At 42.4% G+C, this 22,505-nt stretch overlaps 1 protein-coding gene across 3 annotated transcripts in view; it reads right to left on the reverse strand.

Annotated features, from left to right (window-relative positions):
* Positions 1–1,625: 1,625 nt before the first annotated feature.
* The window catches only part of KBTBD2 (kelch repeat and BTB domain containing 2), a 45,437-nt gene continuing 24,557 nt past the window's right edge, over positions 1,626–22,505 (reverse strand). For all 3 annotated transcript variants that reach the window (XM_056520417.1, XM_056520418.1, XM_056520419.1), the window contains exons 2-4: positions 12,947–13,459; positions 6,656–6,821; positions 1,626–4,982 (exon numbers count right to left, since the gene is read on the reverse strand). In XM_056520417.1, the coding sequence (XP_056376392.1) occupies positions 3,450–4,982; positions 6,656–6,821; positions 12,947–13,116 (1,869 nt within the window). In that variant the 5' untranslated portion in view covers positions 13,117–13,459 and the 3' untranslated portion in view covers positions 1,626–3,449. The remainder of the gene's footprint in view (positions 4,983–6,655; positions 6,822–12,946; positions 13,460–22,505) is intronic.

Here is a 22,505-nt window from a genome sequence, read left to right on the forward strand (position 1 = left end):
TAAATATACACCCTGGTGAGCTGGTACTTAGCGCAACAGGACGTAAATTAACGTCATATGCATAACCCCTCACCTGCCTCCACTGCCTTCCACGGGTCTTCTGCTCTGGTCTGCGATCGAGTAGACCAGATCAGAAGATAACCGATAATATTGATCAGTGCTAGGTCCCATGCATAGCACTGAACAGTATTAGCAATCGAATGATTGCTATAAATAGTCCCCTATGGGGGCTATTAAAGTGTAAAAATAAAAGTTAAAAAAAAGGAAAGGAAAATTTTATTTTTGAAAAAAACCCTCCCCCAATAAAAAAAAAACGTAAATTGTCCCATTTTCCCTATTTCACCCCCAAAAAGTGTAAAAAAAAAATATTTTATATACATATTTGGTATCACCACATGTGTTAATATGCCAACTATTAAAATAAAATGTTAATGATACTGTACGGTGAACAGTGTGAACGCAAAAAATAAAAAAAAGTCTTTTACCATTTTATTCCAAAAAAAATTAATAAAAAAATGTATTCTAAATTTTATATAAGCAAATATGGTATCAAGAAAAAGTACAGATCACAGCGCAAAAAATGAGCCATCATACCGCCGCTTATACAGAAAAGTGAAAAGTTATAGGTCTTCAAAATAGGGGGATTTAAAACATACTAATTTGGTTAAACAGTTTGCGATTTTTTTAAGCGCAACATTAATAGAAAAGTTAGTTATCATGGGTATAATTGTAATCGTATTGACCCAAAGAATAAAGAACACGTCATTGTTACCGTAAATTGTATGGCGTGAAAACTAAACCTTCCATAATTTGCAAAATTAACCCTTACCTACACCCTTAAAACAAAAACCCATTTTTTATAAGTCCCATGCAAGTATATGGGACTTCCAGTACCTTACCCCACAAGCTCCACTTTGCATTTCCTGGTGAATGTGTCAGTCCGGCTTGCAAGCCATACCCCATCTCACAAAGATATGGGGTCGGGCTATGAGGTAGAGCTAAGAGGACAGGATAGGAGGTCGGGATATGAGGACGGTATAGGAGGTCGAGATAGGAGGACGGGATATGAGTTCCAGATAGGAGGACAGGATATGACCACCATATAGGAGGATGGGATATGACGTCAAAAGCTTCCTCCTTTGTTGATTTCCCCCCCGCAACAAGGATTAGGAAGGAAAAACCGGGCAACTCCGGGTACTCAGCTAGTAAAATAATATTGAAACCTTGCAGTTTTTAAGTCTGGTCACTAAGCTGAGACTTCGTGTGTTAGTTTTACATCACAGACAGAATTACAGTGAAAGGTGAAACCAGTATATAAGACAGGATATTCCTAACAGCTGTTTAGAATGCCCCTCCCCCAGACAATGAACTTTGCACAAGTCACAGGACATGCCTGCAAACCTCTCCCATTCAGGAGAATAGGGTCTGCTCCAGTCCATTGTGCCTATGTCAAGGGGCTTGATGTAAGGGATATCTCTAATAAAAAAGTAAATATCTAGGCGACACATTAACATTAAAATCCAATCAATTCCAGACAGATACTGTCAAAAATTAGAAATTGTGCCCCAAAAAAGTCGGCATTAGAAATCAAAACAGTATCCCAAACAAAATGTATACTTTTTATTAAGAAAAAAATGCAGTCTTATCTAAAACTACTTTTCTAGATGGACAATGATAATGTAAATAAATACATGAGAAGGCTCACTTGTTCAGCAAGTGTATAGTCAAGAACATAAAAAGGTTTAAAACAGTATAACCTAACTATTAAAGCGTATTTGTAAATCACTGGTTTCCTGATGCAGTCATGAAAACCCGTCGTATATGAAAATGAAACATAGGTTACAATGTATAAAAAATGTTGCTCAAACAATCACAACACAACTTTAATTTTAATATTTTTTAATAAATTAAGGTCATTCAAAAAACAGTGCCAGAACATGATGCAGCTGAACATGCTAGTAGGGTTTGTCATGAAGCACCTCTGCTCATGTTGAGTTGGCGGCGGTGCCCCTCTACTGCTAGTGGTTCCTGGGATTGATAGTAATGCCAGAGCAGCACAAGGGCTTCTGCTCTCTCGTGCACTTGCCAAGTAAGTTATTCCTGAACAGTTTGTTTCCCTTCCCCAGAAAAAAAACCTAGGGTATACCAATACACAATCACACTACAGTAAATGCTTGTTAAGTTAAAAATGATAAGACCTGGTAATTCAACACTAAATGTACAAATATGGGAAGGGAAAGAAAGACAGCAGCAGTTTTCTGAATGAATGAGCTCCCATCACTATTACAGAGGGTGAGCGCTCCATTTGTTTAATCCCTTTACAGCATTGTTGCCGTAAAAGGGTTAAAAGTTCCACAGGGACCCGTACTACGAGGGGCTGGCAAATAGATTGGATGCCTGGTTACGCCAGAAAGAACGTTACAAGGCCATATTGGAAGACCTGTATTCTACAACAGAAAAGTACAGGTTATTGACAACATAAACACATGCTCCTTGCACAGCCTGACTGAGCCTGCAGTCATTTTATTGACCTGTGTTACCAAGTGAAACACTACATTTCCCCAGAAGGAATGTTTGAATTTAGCAAAAAATATATTTATATATATATATAATATAGGTTACGTGTTAAAGTGGGACTTTGGTGATAAATCACTTTGTAAAAAATAAAAAGTTTGCAGGTTATCTGCATATTTCATGGACTACTTCCAAGTCAAGCTTGCTCTGGGTCATAAGTTTACATCACACATTTTAAGTTTGTTACATAGCACTGAGAGAAAACAAAGCTTGAGATATGTTCTTTCTGGAGATGAAATCACACCAATAGTTATGCCTCTTTTTGGAGTAAATATTATGGAAAGGAAAAGCTATTTATACAGTAGTCAGTGTACTGAGGAGGCAATCTTGAGGTTGCAAAAACATAGGAGGCCTTATTGAAAGTAAGCACATTCATCCCTGGAGAGAGCGCTAGATATAAAGTAGATCAGGTCTCACTGCACAGAAGTATGTATAGTCCAGCACACAAACTGGATAGATAACTAAAAAGGAATATGGATAATGGAAGATTTTTTTCTCTCAGAAAGCGTTTCTACTTACAATCCCATTAATAGTTTGGGGATTCAATAACTTGCAACTTTATGCAATAAAGGAAGGGGAAGAGGAAGGAAAACATCACAGGGATACAAGGTAAATGCTCTTCGTAAACTGAATGCTAAGGCTGGAATATATAAAGTTTTCTTTTCCCAATAGCTGATCAAATATTTCTGATAATGGAAGCATATCTCCCTATATAAATGCATTAAAAGGTTACAAACATTATGTAGGGAATAAAAATAAGGTTTGAATAGTAAGCAATGCAAACTTATTTCTCCAAGCCCACTTTATGTAGTTCTACGGAATTCTCATTGCGGAAACAGAGCCATGCATACGCGCAGTCTCTTGCTTGTAGATAGCTATACTGGGGGTAATGTAACCATGTTTCCATCAAGTTCAAAGTCATCTGCACCATCTTGTGAAAAAACATGTGTTAGAGGTTTCCATGGTGATACTTCTAGACATGACGGGTAGAGTTTTCCTACAGTGCATCGAAACTCTTTTCCCAAATCCCAAAGCACACGCTCTGATATCTGCTGACGCAGAAACCACTGGTCAAGGTCCATGTCATATTGATAAATGGCATATTTTGCTTTTTCATTCATGAGTGTCTCTCTGATAAAAACACACAAGGAATTTGAGATGACCACTGCTCGAACACAGGGATCGGCATATCGCTTGGCAGGAATATTTGCTGCCATGTACCACTCATTCTTATGCACATCGAACATTTCAACTGCAACAGAAGAGCCATCCAAAGTACTGGATGGCAGCCTTACACCGGAGTTGTTGTCTGTTTGTAGACCCCCGAGGTAGAAGATTTTGCCGTCAAAAGCAGCAGCAGATGCAAAACATCTACTAGTTTGCCTCTTGGCCATTTCTACCCAAATACCAGACCGTGGAATGAAGCAATAGGTCAAGTTATACGCCATGACATAAATGCAATCGTGCACGACAACAGCAACACTCCATTGAAATGCACTTGGAAGAGGGCTCACCAATGTCCACTCATCCTTCTCACAGTCATATCTTTCCACGGTCCTTCGATTGAGTTCTCCACCAACACTATCACCTCCTATTGCATAGATGTATCCATCACACCACACCAAAGAAGGCTTTGCACGAACACATAACATGGGGGTCTTTGGAATCCAAGAATTCTGCTGGGCATCAAACCAGTAAAAACTATTCACAGTCCTGAAAATAGCCTGTAATTTGCCTGGCTTATTGTGATTGCTTTTGGCATTCTTTATGGGCACTTGCCCTCCAGCAATGTAAATATCATTATCAGGAGACACGACAGTCCCTACTTTAAGAAGCTCAGAGGGTGGGTTGCAAAGCTTGTAAACCTTCTCTGCTTGAGGACTGTAACAGATTGTGGAGAAAGAACCAGGGTTTTCCAGAGCAGCTTCTATTATTATGATCATCTCTTCTTTTGTCATGCCAAGCCTTGGTTTAAAGAATCTGGGCATTGATTTGTAAAGTCCTTGAACAACTACAGACTTATCATTTGGTGGTAAACCTTGGAACCACTCCCGCTGAATTACTTCTGACAGAGCATCAATACGTAGGTGGCTAAGCACGGTGGACAAGTATTGTGAACGTGACACTGTGTTGTAATCTAGCCACGACATTGCAGCCTCTCTAACAGTCTCTTCCTTTTCCACATTCAGATTGTCACTGCTTACAACATCGATCAAAAGTTCACTTGATAGCTGCATAAACGCCTCCTGACGGTATACACTAGTAAACTTGTGTTCTACCATTCTTTTGGCGCTCTGCTTCAGCTCTTCACAACTAAACAGGTCAGCAAAACTCATCAGCCGTACACAGTTTTTGGCGTTGACTTTTTTAATTAAATATTCTCTACAGAGTTGCAACACATCATCCACCTGTAAGACAAAGTTGCATAATGTTAGAATTTAAAAATAATGAATGCATATACCTGTAGTTTGACTTGTTGAAAAATATAAAAAATGTCATGTTTCTCATTTTTGCCCAGCAAGAGAATCAACACACGAATGTAGAGAAGGCAAGCAACCTAAAACTTGTCTGCTGCAAATTTGACAGGGGGGATGGGGGGAGAAATGTGTCAGGGGGATGGGGGAGCGAGAAATGTGTCGGGGGTGGAGAAATGTGTCGGGGGTGGAGAACTGTGACATGGGGGGAGAACGTGGCGGTGGGAGAATGTGGCAGGGGGAGGGGAGAATGTAATGGAGAAGATGTGACCATGAGGGGAGAATGTAACAGGGGGAGATAGAAATTAAATGGGGAGATGTGAAATGGTCGGTGGGCGTAAAATGGGTGGATAGTTGTAAAACAGAGGAGATTGGACATGAAATGGCGGGATTTCACCATTTAATTATGATATCGCATTGCATATCGAAATCGTAATATTTAGGCCCAAAATCGCAATCTCACATTTTCCCCATATCAAGCAGCCATATCGTGCAGCCCTATTGTGCACTGTTATTTTGCACTGTTATTTTGTTGTCTGTACAGGGCAGATGCACCGCAGTTTTTCTATCTTTATTCTGCAGTATATATTACTGTACTGTACTAACATTTTAACAAATCCATATGCTGTGGAAAAATCCACATGCCAGTTGACCTGTGGTTCTGATTTAAAAGTGTTATCCAGGAATAGAAAAACAGGTTGTTCCCAGGTTGTGTGTGGTATAACTTTGCTCCATTCACTTCAATGAAACTGAGCTTCAGAAACAAACCCAACCTGGGAGTGGTTTTTCAAAGAAATTAGCTCTTTTTTTCTATTCCTGCAATACCCCTTTAAAACTTGCAGCGGCTGCGGAAACATTGTGGATTTCTTTCAGTCTCCAATGACAAGTCAGAATCTGCAATAAATTTAGGTCAAATTAAATGAATGGAATTCTGTTGTGACCTACAAGTGTCCACGATTGCAACCTGTCAGTGACTTGATTCACTTACATGCGATTAGAGATGAGCGAACTTACAGTTATTCGATTCGTGGATGGAGCACCAATCAGAGCTGTGCTATTGGCAAACATGTACAAGCATAGGTCGACCGCTTGTCTCTCTCTTTAACCCCCACACTTCCCCTTTAAGATCTTATAAAACATGGCAGCCCCCCAGTATCACCATTTATTAAGAAAAAGGAGAGGCCCACCGAGAGACAGAGGCCCACCGAGAGACAGAGGCCCACCGAGAGACAGAGGCCCACCGAGAGACAGAGGCCCACCGAGAGACAGAGGCCCACCGAGAGACAGAGGCCCACCGAGAGACAGAGGCCCACCGAGAGACAGAGGCCCACCGAGAGACAGAGGCCCACCGAGAGACAGAGGCCCACCGAGAGACAGAGGCCCACCGAGAGACAGAGGCCCACCGAGAGACAGAGGCCCACCGAGAGAGTGCGAGTGAAAAAATAGATGACATTTCCTTAAAATTCATCTGGGAAAATGAAAGCTGCATTGTGATCGGTTACAATACTCAATAAGGATATTTTTCTGTTACAGTGACATTTGCCTAATTTCATTGTACTTATTTACCAAACTATCCTAAAATCATAATAGACAAAAGTAAGGTTTACCTGTAAGAAGCAAGCAGTCTCATATAGCTGCTCTACAGTGCTTTCATTTATTGCCAAATTACCCGTGTATGCATATGTTATAATAATCTGCAAAGAAGCCGCATCCACATTTCTCAAATGTACATGTGTTTGCTTACTCTCACTCAGTCCACTCATAAACATTGCCCTGCAAAAGGAAAAAGGAAGCAAAAATATTAAAACACAATAGTAAGCAGATTGCAAGTGAACAGAAAAACAGAGAAGTAGTCCATACAGTCATGGCTAAAGGTTTTGAGACTGACAAATGTTTTTCACAAAGTTATCTACTTCAGTTTTTATAGAGACCATTTACATTGACTGTTATGAAGAGGGATCAGATAAACTGAAACAACTTGTAAGGTCATTCCTTGCCATAAAATTAAATTTATCACAAAACCCTCAAGTTCCATAAAATTTCAGCCCAGCACCAAAGTGTTACTGAGGACAAGGCAGCCACTATATCATGCTGACAGAATTATAAGAGCAGAATGGTTGCTAAGGAGGTATTTTACCATAAAATGTAAGGTGCAACCAGAAGTTATTTATGGTGGGAAATTGATAAGAAACAGTTTTGCAACTTTTGGAGTTTTTTTTTTATCCTGCACGTAGGGTTGGGCGGTATACCGGTTCATACCGAATACCGATTTTTTTCCCCCTCACGATATGAATTTTGCCCATACCGCAATACCAGTTGAGCCCCTCCCCCCCTCGAATGAGTGAATTATCCGCCGCAGCACTCTGTCCCCACATCAAGGAACTAATCATATTTGACCCGCGAGCGATGTCCTGATTACCACCCCCCCCCGAATTATCAGCGCAGATAATCTGTCCCCATAATCTGTCACCGGCGTGCGCTCCTCTGCTCATCCTCATACGATTTGCGGGCCGCTGGCGCTAGAAATCAGTACTATAAATAACGCTGCAAAAATAAACAAAACAAACTTTAACTTACCTTCCGACGTGGTCCCTCCGCTGCGGTCCTGGGGATGGGAACGTCACAGAGCCGTTAGCCTATCACCGGCCGCAGCGATGTCCCGCCTCGGCCGCTGATCGGCTGAGCCCACTGTCATGTATTGAGCATACATGACAGCGCGCTCAGCCTATCACCGGCTGCAGCAATGTCCCGCCCCAGCCGATGATAGGCTGGTAGCTCTCTGACTTTCCCGTCCCAAGGAAACTGCAAGAGGACCACAGTGCAGGACAGTGAAGCGGTAGCAGAGCAATGGGGGAACGTAGGCAGTTTAGTTAAAGTTTATTTTGTTTATTTTTGCAGCCCGGGAAATGTTATTTGTAGTACAGATTTCTAACGCTGCGGCCCGCAACTCATAGGAGGATGAGCAGAGGAGCGCACGCGGGTGACATGATGTGGGGACAGCGCAGCTGGGAGAGAAGCGGCGCCCAGGTCACATGGGGGGGTGGGGATACCGTTAAATACCGTGAAACCGCCATCACTTAAAAAAAATACCGTGATACACGTTTTTGCTCATACCGCCCAGCCTGCACGTTGAACGGCATAAATGTAAAAAAACAACAAACACCCGAATTGTTGACTTTAAATTACATCACAGGTCAGGAAAAAAAATTAAAAGCAATTAAAAAGTCAAAACTAAAAACAGCACCAATAAAAACTACAGTTCACGGAGCAAAAAATACATCCCCATCAATAATAACATACTTATTTTGTCAAAAAAGCTTGACTGTTCATAAAAGTTGGAGAATAAGGACAAACAGCAAAGATGGCTATCATTTTAATAGTGTTGACCCAGAGAATATAGATCAGTTTTATCATAAAGCATACTATGTAAAAAATGCAACACCCCAAAAGTAGCAAAATTGTTGGCAGGGAAATTAAAGGGGTACTCCAGCCCTAAGACATCTTAGGGACCCCAGCAATCTCGCATGCAGCACCCAACTGTGGGAGCTGCATGCAGCTCTGCCGGGTCACGACTACAGGGCCGGAGTTTTGTGACGTCAAGACTCAGTCCCTGTGTGACATCATGCCCCGCCCCCACAATGCAAGTCTATGGGAGGGGGCGTGATGGTAGTCACACCCCCTCCCATAGACTTGCATTGTGGGGGCAGGATGTGATGTCATACGGGGGCAGAGACGTGACATCACGATACTCCGGCCCCAAAAATGAAGCCTGACTGTCCACAAGGTGCAAATGGGCTGTGTCGTTAAGAGGATATAAGCAGTTCACCCCCCCCCATGTGTATAGGCAGCCCCCAATCCCCCTCCGCCATATGTAACATGGGGCCGAGGGAGATTGGGGTCTGCTTATATACATTGGGGGAGAATTGGGGTCTGCATATATACACAGGGAGAGTGCAGATGAGGGGGTTTAGTGTGTATTAATATGAGAGGTTGGTATAAAAGGGAGAAGAGCTGGAATAATGACAAAGTTAGGAGGGGGATTAGCATATTTATGAGGGTTTGGTGTAGTTAGGGGATTTTGATTAGCATTGCCATACCTCCAAGTACACAATATTCTTAAATAAGCTGAACCCCTCTTTTTTTTCTATATACATACTGAATTTTTCCACACCAACCTACTAGTCTGCCTGCCTTCAAGCAACAGTGGCATGCCAGCCGTACACAGCAGTCAACCAAATTAATTAAGGTGCGCTAAGGCTAGAGTCAACTAGGGCTGGGGTATCAACGACAGAGATACCAAGATGTCATGGTAAGGAGGAGGGTATATTGTCTTTGAGGGTATAGTGTAGTTGAAGGGATGGCAATGACAATCCACCAAAGACACCAAACCCACTGCACTCCCTTTCTATGGCAACTTTTCATATACATACTGTATTTCAGAGCAGCCTACCAGCTTAAATTGTATACTATAATTTATATTGCATTTGTTTACATATTTTTGTTCCTTTTTTGTGTGTAAAGATTTTGTTATTAAAAAGTGTTAAAAAGATGGTATTTGTACTGTGAAATATAGCAGTGGGGCATGAGCAGGGGTTTAGGTGTTATAGGTGCAGGACAGAGGTGGGGCCAGGGGTGGAGTCTCACAGGGCCACTTGCTTTATTTGATCCAGGGCCCTGAGTGTTGTCAGTCCACCCCCGAGTTTGGTACATGACGAGGATGAAGAATTTTACATTTTTGATATTTTTTTCCTCCTCACCTTCAAAAAAATCATAACTCTTAAAATGTTCCACCTACAGACCCAAATGAGGGCTCGTTTTTTGCACCACCAATTGCACTTTGTAATGACATGAGGCAAAAAAAAATAAAAAATAAATAAAATTAAAAAAATCATCATCTTTATTCTGTAGGTCCATACGATTACACTTACCCCAACGTACGTTTCACGCTAGTGCGCTTCGCCCCCTTACGAAGCGCACTAGCGCGAAAGGTACGCTGGGGTAAGTGCAGGAGGCATATGGCTCCTCATTGGTGACTATCCTCTTTATGGTATTTTGTATGCTTTTACTCTTCAAATCATTGTTGTTAGGATCTTTGTTTATCCTTTTTCAATATGTTTCATGTTAGAGCTTTTTTTGCATACATATGTATCTGTCCTCACTCAGTTCTCCAATGTATTAGCTATATCTCCTGCCCTCCATTCAGTTCTGTGCACTGTGTCCATTTACTGTTTTTAATATATGTAATTTTGTATTTTCAATAAAGCTTTATATACTTTTGCATACTTTTTGTGTTGCTGAGTATTGTATTTGGGTGTTTAACCAGCCTATTAGTGTGAAAAAATAATTTTTACACTAACATGCTGGTGTTGCCCCATAATTTATATTCACAAGCTGTAAAAGGAGAAAAAAAAAAAAAAAGACCCCCAAAATTTGTAACGCAATTTCTCCTGAGTAAGGAAATACCCCATATGTGGGCGTAAAATGCTCTGCGGACGCACAACAAGGCTCAGGAGTGAGAGCGCACTATGTACAGTTGAGGCCTAAAATTGGTTATTTGCACAGGGGTGGCTGATAGTTACAGCGATTTTGACATAAACGCAAAAAAATACCCACATGTGACCGCATTTTGGAAACTACACCCCTCATGGAATGTTACAAGGGGTATAGTGAGCCTTAACACCCCACAGGTGTTTGAACAATTTTCATTAAAATTGAATGGGAAAATGAAAAAAAAATAAAATAAAAATAAAAAATTCGGGTGTTACCCTAAATTTTTCATTTTCACAAGGTAAAATAGGAAAAAAGTCCCCCAAAATTTGTAACTCAATTTTTTCTGAGTAATAACATAGCCTTAGTGGATGTAAAGTTCTCTGCAGGCAAACTACAATGCTTCGAAGAGAAGGAGTGCCATTGGGCTTTTGAAGAGAAAATTTGTCCAAAATTGAAGGCCACGTGTGTTTACAAAGCCCCCATAGTGCCAGAACAATGGACCCTCCCCCACACGTGACCCCATCTTGGAAACTACACCCCTCATGGAATGTTATAAAGGGTACAGCGAGCATTTACACCCCACAGGTGTCTGACAGATTTTTGGAACAGTGGTCCGTGAAAATGAAAAACTTAATTTTTCATTTGCACAGCCGACTGTTTTAAAGATCTGTCAAACGCCAGTGGGGTGTAAATACTCACTGCACCCCTTATTAAATTCTGTGAGGGGTGTAGTTTCCAAAATGGGGTCACGTGTGTGTGTGTGTGGGGGGGGGGGGGGGGGGGGCTTTGTAAACGCACATGGCCCCTGACTTCCATTCCAAACAAATTCTCTTTCCAAAAGCTCAATGGCGCTGGTCCTCTTATGAGCATTGTAGTTCGCCAGCAGAGCACTTTATGTCCACACATGGGGCATTTCCATACTCAGAAGAAATGGGGTTACAAATTTTGGGGGTAATTTTCTCCTATTACCACTCCTAAAAATGTAAAATTTGGGGAAAAACCTGCATTTTAGTGAAAACATTTTTTTTCTTCTTCATTTACACATCAGACTTACAAAAAGTCATTAAACACCTGTGAGGTGTAAAGACTCACTGTACCCCTTGTTACGTTCCTTGAGGGGTGTATTTCCTCCTATTACTCCTTGTAAAAATAAAAAAATTGGGAAAACTAGCATTTTATTAAAAAAATACAAAAAAAAGATCATTTACACATCCAACTTTCACGAAAAGTCGTCAAACACCTGTGGGGTGTTAAGGCTCACTGGACCACTTGTTACGTTCCTTGAGGGGTGTAGTTTCCAAAATAGTATGCCATGTGGTGTTTTTTTTTTTTGCTGTCCTGGCACCATAGGGGCTTCCTAAATGCGACATGCCCCCCCAAAAACCATTTCAGAAAAACTCACTCTCCAAAATCCCACTGTCGATCCTTCCCTTCTGAGCCCTCTAGTGCACCCACAGAGCACTTGACATACACATATGAGGTATTGCCTTACTCGAGAGAAATAGGGTTACACATTTTAGGAAGATTTCTCTCCTTTTACCTCTTGTAAAAATTCAAAAACTGGGTCTACAAGAACATGCGACGACTGGTCCCTCAAAACTTTCGATTTTGAAAATGTTGTGAAAAATTTGAAATTTGCTGCTATACTTTGAAGCCCTCATAATAATGTGGAATATTTATTCACTTTATAAGCAGAGAGCTTCAAAGTAAAAAAAAAAAAATGCTAAATTTAAAAAATTTTCATAAAATTTTGGAATTTGTCCCCAAGAAATTATGCAAGTATCGACAATATTTTGCCACTAACATAAAGTAGGATATGTCCCGAAAAAGTATCGGAATCAGAATGAAAGGTAAAAGCAGGTAAAAAAAATAACCGGGTCCTACACTGAAAATTGACTGGGTCCTTAAGGGGTTAAAAAGCGGGAGTTGGAGAAGGGTCTACATATATGTTTACATAAATAATTCCTTTGTCCTTACTACCCCCAGCCTATTTTTTATTATATTTTTTTTATTGTTTCAACTTTATGTTAGCATGTTGTTTCTTAGCTCACTCACTGCAAGCCCAGGTGTTCTGGAGTGGCATTCCCCTGCAGAAACAACGTCATCCAAAGCCCTGCCAGAGAGAACTTCTGCACTCTTCTATGCGGCACTCACACTCGAGAGTGTAGCATCGAAGAGGCTGCCCAATTATGGCACCTTTCATTCCCCTCCTCTCTGCCCGTGTAACAGAAGAGAGAGATCAGAGCAGACTGTAGCAATAGGGAAGACAAAACATCTAGCAAAACATATTACTTTTTAGGCTTTGTACTATGATTTGAAACAGGACAAAATTCAAAGAATATCAAAAATAACATCCATTAATTTTCCTATTTTTGTAATTTACACAACAGATGAAAAGCTTTACGTACCTGAAATAAGAGCTGCACGTAGCAAGAACCATTTTGTGACATGGAAATTCAGTGCCCTCCACTATTAACACTATGTCCGTTAGTAGCTGCTGTTCATAGAACAATTTCAGCTGTTCCAGTAAGGAGACTGCATATTCAGTATTGATCTGCCTTTCGTCCTGGGTGGACATGACTGCGTTCCATTAATAGTTACAAATAACAAAATCAAAATGATGACTGTATGTAGTCAAAAATACAAAAAAGAAAAAGATCAATACTTTAGAGATGTTGAAAATGAAAAAAAAAAAAAAAATAATTGTTCCTAGCAGCTTGACAGAGCAGTGCGATGTACAACACAGCTTAAAATAATAATCCAAAAGATTTCAGACTTCATGGTCGGTTGTAAGATTTTTTTACTTTTCTTTTTTTTTTAAAACCTAGGTGAAAAATCCAGTGCTGGTTTTAGAAAAGCTCCTTTAGAAAGCACCGCGGTACAGCGCCTTGATGGAAACTACATGGCAACATTCTTTGAATCTAAAAGGAAATACAAGTATGGTTAATTTAATAAAATCTACCATTGGTGCATCAAAATTAAAATTTTGGGCGAAACCGAAAATTTTGGAAATACTGAAAATTACTTGCCCTCGCCCAATAAAAAAAATTAAAATTAAAAATACGTTTTGTTAGTTTTTATGCTTTATACTTATGCCCATCAGGGGTCTCCCCTCTTGTCCGGAACGCATTCAGTCTGGACAAAATCTCAGATTCTGGTCTCCTGCTTGTAATGACAGGAGACCAAACTCAGGAAGTGTTTCTCTGCATTGAGCTTGATTGACAGCCGCACAGAACCTCACTGACAGCTGCACTGAAAGCTGCAAAGAGCCTCAATGAAAGATCCACAGACTGAAAGCTGCTGCACAGAGCCTGAGGTCTTCTATTCATCACAGCACTGCAACCATGTGAGGGAGGAAGTGGTCACTCAGCAGGCTTCAGTGACGTCATGCCTGCTGGGAAACGCCCACTTTCTCCTGCTGGAAGATTGCACTATGTAAGCATGAATAAAAAAGGTAGGATACACAGCTTTTTTTAAGCTCTGAAATTTTTTTTAAGGGTGGGATGGGTGTTACGAGTAGTCAGGGAACATAGCCTTAGTAAGGTTAGAAAAGTTTACTTGGTACTCTTTCAGGGATGTGAAATTCCTATCGCACCAGGCAGGTGAATTTTTCAGGCCCTTAGCCCTGCTTCAAGCAAGCAGGGCCGCACCTGAAAACCCCCGACAAGCACGGCAGCGCTCAGAGGGTGTATGGAGCGGTCTCCTGACTCTGCAGCCTCAGCTGTTTTCAGTAGCTGGGGCCGCTGCTAAAAGCCAGCATTCAGCTGGCTATTAATTAACCCTTTAGATTGCCGCTGTGAAAGCGGACAGCGGCGTCTAAAGGGACATGTGAATGCTCCCTGGTGGACTAGAGTGCAATCAAGGTAGCCGGAGGGCTTACCTCTGTTTCCCTGATGTCTGTGGCTCTGTTAATAGAGCCTGGCTGGACTAGGCTCTATCAATGGAGCGCAGAGCACACAGATCAATTTAGTTCAATAGAACTCTATTGATCTGTATGAGGAATCTAAAGACACACATTAACCCCTTCCATATCCAAAAAAACATGCAATAAAAATTAACATATTTGGTATCGCTGCGTGCGTAATTGTACAAAACTATTAAAATATAACATTATGTATTCCGTGCGATAAATGACGTAAAAGTAAAAGAAAAAAAACAGACCACAGAATTGCTAATTTTTTTTTTATTATATCCCAGAAAAAAAATTTCAGCACAACTGTCATGAAATCTGGGTGCAATAACCTGCACGCAGCTTTTGTAGTGTGTGCAGGTGGTGGGTATAGCAATGTTTTTACCTGATATTTGAAGGCATTCCATGACCCCAAAAAATGCTTTTGATCAAAGCCACTGACGGTCGGATAGGTGTAGCGTGAGGTACGCGATGCCCTGCCGCCGCCACGCCCACCCTATGTCAGCACTGGGACCGCTGTGTGATTGAGGAAGGGCGATCTCTGCACTTAGCACTGCGCAGGCGCACTGAGGAGGAAGGTGGCGCACACTTTAGATGAGCTGAAGGGCGCAAGCCCTGGGATCTGTGTGTCAATCACACAGCGATCCCAACGCTGACATAAGGGGGGGGGGGGGGAGTGGCGGCGGCGGGGCATCGCTTACCTCGTGCCACGCCTATCCAACCATCAGTGGCTTAGTGCAGGTTATTGCACCCAGATTTCATGACAGTTGTGCTTTAAAAGCGATTAATAAGTCAGATCAATGCCAAAATGCTACAGATGGGGGAAAAAAAAAAAAAAAAAAAAAAAAGGTACAGTTTTAAAAGTTCTGATTGTTTTTTAAATTAGCAAAATATGACGGAAACTATACAAATCTGGTATTGCTGTAATCAGGCCGGCCTAAAGTATCAAAATAACATGTTAGCTCAACCACAAGGTAAATGGTGTAGAAAAGAAAACCAACAAATTTGCTAAATAATCTTTTACTATTTCTACTTCACTTCACCGATATTAAATTTTTTTTGTTTCGTAAAACATCTGGAAAGATTAAAAGGTATCATTATAGTAGTTAGCTATGGCAATTATAGGGAGAGGAGGAAAAAAAGAGTGTAAAAGCGAAAATTGGCCCGGACAAGTGAATAGTCATGAGGGACAAGTAGATTTTGCTCCGTTTTAGTTCCGTGGACAAGTAGTTCTATATTAGATTTTCACACCCCTGTCTTTAACCCCTTAAAGACATACCATTACGTCCTGAGTCCTCCCCCTTACTATAACGCAGGGGCCACAGCGTGGCCCCGCGTCATAGCGGGTCCGGGACCCATGGCTAATAGTGTGCGGCACTGATCGCAGTGCCACGCATTATTAACCCTTTAGATGCAGCGTTCAAAAAGTTGAGTGCCGCGTCTTAAGTGAAAGTAAACCAATGCTGGTTAGCTCAGGGAGCTGTTCGGGATCACTGCGGCATCCCTAGCAGCAAAAGAGTCCCCTACCTTCCACCTCGCTACCCGATCGCCAAATGACTGCTCACTGCCTGAGATCCAGGCATGAGCAGTCAAGTGGCAGAATCATTGATCAATGGTTTCCTATGAGAAACCATTGATCAATGTAAAAGATCAGTGTGTGCAGTGCTCCCTGTGGGAGCTATACAATATTAAAAAAAATGTAAAGATAAATTTAACCCCTTCCCTAAGAAAAGTTTGAATCACCCCCTTATCCCATTTAAAAAAAAAAAAGTGTAAATAAAAATGAACATGTGTTGCCGCGTGTGGAAATGTCCGAATTATAAAAATATATAGTTAAACCGCATGGTCAATGGCATATGCGCAAAAAAATTCCAAAGTCCAAAATAGTGTCTTTTTGGTCACTTTTTATATCATGGAAAAAATGAATAAAAAAATCTATCAAAAAGTCTGATCAATACAAAAATGGTACCGCTAAAAACTTCAGAACAAGGCACAAAAAAATGACCCCTCATACCACCGTGTATGTGAAAAAATAAAAAAGTTATAGGGGTCAGAAGATTACAAACGTATACATTTTCCTGCATGTAGTTATGATTTTTTACAGAAGTACGACAAAAATCAAACCTACCGTATATACTCGAGTATAAGCCGAGACCCCTAATTTCAACCCAAAATCCCAGGAAAAGTTATTGACTCGAGTATAAGCCTGGGGTGGGAAATACATCATCCCCCCCTGTCATCATCCAGACCAGTCATTAACATCCTCATCATCATAACCGCCTGTCATCATCCAGACCCTCATCATCACCTGTCATCATCCCCTTGTCATCATCCCAAACATCCCCCCTTCATCATCCCCTTGTCATCATCCCACACACCCCCCTTCATCATCCCCACCCCCCATCATCATCCCCACCCCCCTTCATCATCCCCCCACCCCCCCTTCATCATCCTCTTATCCCACACCCCCCCCCTTCATCATCCTCTTCTCATCATCCGCCCTCAGTGGTCTTCAACTTGCGGACCTCCAGAGGTTTCAAAACTACAACTCCCAGCAAGCCCGGGCAGCCATCGGCTGTCCGGGCTTGCTGGGAGTTGTAGTTTTGAAACCTCCGGAGGTCCGCAGGTTGAAGACCACTGCGGCCTTCGACATCATCCAGCCCCCTCTCACCCCCCTTTAGTTCTGTACAGTACTCACCTCCGCTCGGCGCTGGTCCGGTCCTGCAGGGCTGTCCGGAGAGGAGGTGGTCCGGTGGGATAGTGGTTCTGGGCTGCTATCTTCACCGGGGGTGCCTCTTCTCCGCGCTTCCGGCCCGGAATAGAGGCGTTGCCTTGACAATGACGCAGAAGTTTGTTGGCAATGAACGTACCTCTGCGTCGTTGTCAAGGCAACGCAACTATTCTGGGGCCGGGCCCGAAGCGCTTAGAAGAGGCCTCCCCGGTGAAGATAGCAGCCCGGAACCACTATCCCACCGGACGACCTCCTCTCCAGACAGTCCTGCAGCAACGGACCAGCGCCGAGCGGAGGCGAGTACTGTACAGAACTAAAGGGGGGTGAGAGGGGGCTGGATGATGTCGAAGGCCGCAGTGGTCTTCAACCTGCGGACCTCCGGAGGTTTCAAAACTACAACTCCCAGCAAGCCCGGACAGCCGATGGCTGCCCGGGCTTGCTGGGAGTTGTAGTTTTGAAACCTCTGGAGGTCCGCAGGTTGAAGACCACTGCGGGTGGAGAGTTCACTCGAGTATAAGCCGAGGGGGGTGTTTTCAGCACGAAAAATCGTGCTGAAAAACTCGGCTTATACGGTATATGTAGGGTATCCTTTTAATCTTATGGACCTATAGAATAAAGATATGGTGTCATTTAGAAACGGTAGAAACGGAAGCCCCCAAAAGTTACAAAATGGTGTTTTTTCTTCAATTTTGTGGCAAAATTTTTTCCCCCCCCACCCCCGTTTTGTTGTAGATTTTGGGGTAAAATGACTGTCATTACAAAGTAGAATTGGCGGCACAAAAAATAAGCCATCATATGGATTTTTAGGTGCAAAATTGAAAGAGTTATGATTTTTTTAAAGGTGAGGTGGAAAAAATGAAAGTGCAAAACGGAAAAACCCCTGGTCCTTAAGGGGTTAAGGAATGACATTAAAGAGGAACTCTGGTACTCAACGTATGCCCTATACACAGGATAGAGGGCAAGTGTCTTATCACAGGAGGTGCAACTTCTGCCCATGCACAGAGCAGCCACGACTATGTACAGAGCTGTGGCGACTACTCCTCTGTGCTCTCTAAGTGTTTTAGAGCAAGATTTTTAGCCAGAAGTTTAAAGAAGTGACTTTTGGCTCAAGTGATTGACTAAAATTTCTTTGGTACTCACTTTCGGTTTTTCACTGGTTGTTGATTTAAGAAGTGCAACTTTTCTTTAAAAAGTCAAAGCCCTCAATTTGTCGCAAATCTACACCAGTCCGGACCTGGCTTACTAAACTGACTGTAGAGCATTTAAAAAAAAAGTTGTAATTTTGATGCGCAATGGGATAAAAATGGGCAGAGTAGATCATTATTATTACACGGAATTATTCATGTCCCCTCTTACGCTTTCTCTTGTATTCATTTAAATACAACCAATATTTTTTTTAATAGAATATAGTATAGACATTTAGGATAGGACGACACGTGGAATACCAAGGTATTCCATGCGCATTGACTGTAACAAGATCCTACAGGGATTTTCTGAGCCTGGAAATAACCACTGCCAAAAGATGAGGGATAATCTCTAGGTAACATGACTCAAGAGGAAACCAAGAAATATTGAAATAAACACAGACGTTCCCAGATATATCATGTGAATTCAATTTGTGTGGGAAACTAAGAAGAAATTGTGCTATGTATGACCAGAAATATTTACCTACATATTTGTCAATGCAATATCACAGTCTGTAAATTAGCCTTGTGATTCTAGATTACCTTCTTTTAGGTGAAGGTTCTATAATCTTCTGCCACCACTTTTCAGAGAACGGCTTAAAGGGGTACTCCGGTGCTTACACATCTTATCCCCTATCCAAAGGATAGGGGATAAGATGCCTGATCGCGGGAGTCCCGCAGCTGGGGACGCCTGTGATCATGCACGAGGCACCCCGTTTGTAATCAGTCCCCGGAGCGTGGTCGCTCCGGGTCTGATTACGCTCGACCACAGGGCCGGCAGCGTGTGACGTCACGCCTCGGCCCCTGTGTGATGTCAATCTCCGCCCCTCAATGCAAGCCTACGGGAGGGGGCGTGATAGCCATCACGCCCCCTCCCGTAGGCTTGCATTGAGGGGCGGAGCGTGACATCACACGGGGGCGGAGGCGTGACGTCACACGCCGCCGGCCCTGCGGTCGACCATAATCAGACCCGGAGCGAACAGGGGACTGATTACAAACGGGGTGCCGCGTGCATGATCACAGGCGTCCCCAGCTGCGGGACTCCCGCAATCAGGCATCTTATCCCCGTTCCTTTGGAAAGGGGGATAAGATGTGTAAGCACCGGAGTATCCCTTTAAACCCCTTCAAGGAATTGTCCTCACAAATTTCCACTTCTGGGTCCTGTATTCACAGAAAGAATGACTGCTCAGATCATTCCTGAAGTAGGCGGTTGCTGCTATTTCCAAAATTTGTTGAGAAGGGACCAGGAAGTAGAGATCAGTGGGGACATGGTTGGTATTGGGATTGTGTGGATTGGAATAGAGTGTAACAATTATATTAAAATTATTAACTTTTTTTAAGCTTGTTTGGTTCTTTTTAACCTCTAAAAGTCTTAAGATTTACCTGTGTGCCCTGGCTGCCAGATACATGAACGTCCAGACTAAAGAAGAAGCGCAGGAGCTGTGCCCGCTTCATAGGCCACGTCTGCTGACTCACTGCTAATGGCAGACATAAGAGATCATCCTGATGCCTGCCATTAAAATTCCATGCTCTCTTTTTCTATAGGTCAATACGATTACAAACAACATCCAATTTATATAGGTTTTGATTTATTTTCCTACTTACAAAATTTTAAGAAAATGAGTATGGTTAAAATTGTCCACAGGGGCTATATAAGGTTGTTTACATGAGACATTTTGATCACATATTCTGATACAAGAGGACACCAAAAAAAAAAAATCAGGACTTTTTTGCGTTTATGCCATTTACCGGTCAGATTGATTAATATATTTTAATAGTTAAATACTGCACACAGCTATAACATTTTTGTTTGTTTTTTTTTTAAGATTTTTTCATTTGAGGGGGGAGATAGATTTAAACTTTTATTAGATTGAGGAGCTCACTCACATTTATTAAAAAGTTTATTTTTATTATTTTTAGCTATTTATTAGTCCTCACGAGGGACTTACACATGCAATCTTTTGATTGCAAACACTGTATGTACAATGTTATGCCATAGCATAGCAGTGATCAGAGTTCCCGATGCTCTGCTTGTCCAGCCTCCTGATACAGACTGGATTTGCAGTGTGAGGATTGGATGACACTGAAGCAGGTAACGGACCTATGGCCCTCGTGTCAGCTGATTGGAAAACCGCAATTACCCTTCAGGGGTCCCGATCAGCCACCCACTGTGATCACTGCCTTTAAAAGGAAAATGGTCCTCCTGTTCACCCACACTAATCCCAATACACTTTGTTATAGTGTGGGTGAACAGGAGTCACTAACATACGTACCTTAGGTCCAAAGTTATGTCCCATAGAAGATCTTCTATCTTCACTGACTGCGCAATGGAGGCGGGCCCCGTCGGCTGTATTTGCATATTCATTGGTGCTGGGTCTCATGTCCTAGTGCTGGTCATGTGAGCACATGCGTCGACTTAGCGCTCACGTGACCAGCGCCGATGAATATGCAAATACAGCAGACTGGGCCTGCGCAATGCAGTGAAGATAGAAGAGAATCTTAGGTGGGGCATAACTCCAGAAGTAAGGTACATATGTTTGTAAGTGACCCCTCAATGGACTCCTGTTCACAAACACTATAACCCAGGACAAAATAGCTTTAGTGTGAAAGAATGCCGACACTGGCAAAGTACAGAATTAGCAGTGAGTCCACTGAGCTGAGGTTGTCTCAAAGTCTCCTATTGCGGCCAGGACAAAAAATAATATGTAAGTCCTTGATAGTCTAGGAGTTGAAAGAGTTTCTGATCCTTCTAAAAAAAAATATATATATATTACTGTGCAGCAGCAGTACCACCACTTGCTATTGCACACTAAGGTGCCAGTGATTGTTAGCAAGAATGTATCTACCATGAGACAAGATGAGTATCTCACCTCAGGAACAGACTAAGGCTGCTTTCACACTATAAAAATACTTCCGTTATAAACGCCCGTCATAAAAATCTTGAAAACTGGCCGTTCGAAAAATCCCATAGACTGTAATGGGATTTTCTAATAGCCGTTTTAATCCGTTATTGTCCGTTTATAACGGCCGTTATTTTGTGACTGGCGATAGTAGCGGAAGAAATATTGCATGCACTATTTCTTCCGTTCATTCACCAGTCACAAAATAATGGCCGTTATTTATAACGGGAGATAACTGGTTAAAACGGCTATTAGAAAAATCCCATAGACTAATGTTTAACGGCCGATTTTCAAGATTTTTATGACGGGCGTTTATAACGGAAGTATTTTTATAGTGTGAAAGCAGCCTAAATCATACTGTCTAGCCTCTTCTGCCAAACATTACATTACAATTTTTTTTTCTACAGTTGGCTGCACTGACCAGATGCAGAATGTAAGAACAGTCAGGACTTGGAATGCTGTAATTATTTGGTAAATGTATAACCGATCTAAAAAGGTATACAGTACACTTCGAAGGTACTCATCTGCACGCAAACCTTTTTTCTTATGATCTTTAACGAGGCAGACAGCACCATTTCATTGTTTTGCCTCAGGCAGCAGATAAGCTATAACTAGTCCTGTAAGCGGTGACGTCACAGAGGCACCCCACCTGTACAGTCTGCAATAGGGCTGGGCGGTATACCGCTTCATACCAAATACCGAAATTGTTGTGCTGCACGATATGAATTTTAACCCATACCACAATACCGGTTTGGCCCCTCCCCCTCGGGAATGAATTATCAGCCCAGCGCTTCCCCATTGGGGAACTAATATGTGACCGGCGAGCGCTGTTCAGCATCCCCCCCCCCCCCCCCCCCCAATTAATTATTAGCCCAGCACTGCGCTGTCCCCATCGGGGTATTACTCACATATCACCCGCAAAGGCTGCCCTCCTCATCCTCCTGTTTGTTGCGGCCGCTGGCACTGACACTATACCAGTGGTCTTCAACCTCCAGATGTTGCAAAACTACAGCATGCTTGGAGTTGTAGTTTGGCAACATCTGGAGGTCCGCAGGTTGAAGACCACTGCTCTATATTGTATCTCTATGCCTGGGCTGCAAAAGGTAAACAAAATAAACTTTAACTCACCTTCCCCGTCGGTCTGGACCAGCTTCCTAGGGAATGGAACATCGGAAAGCCGTCAGCCTATCACCGGCCGCAGCGATGTTCTGCCTCGGCCGGTGATAGGTTGAGCCCACTGTC

Source organism: Hyla sarda, chromosome 5 (assembly GCF_029499605.1).
Source record: "Hyla sarda isolate aHylSar1 chromosome 5, aHylSar1.hap1, whole genome shotgun sequence".
Taxonomy (NCBI): Eukaryota; Metazoa; Chordata; class Amphibia; order Anura; family Hylidae; genus Hyla; species Hyla sarda.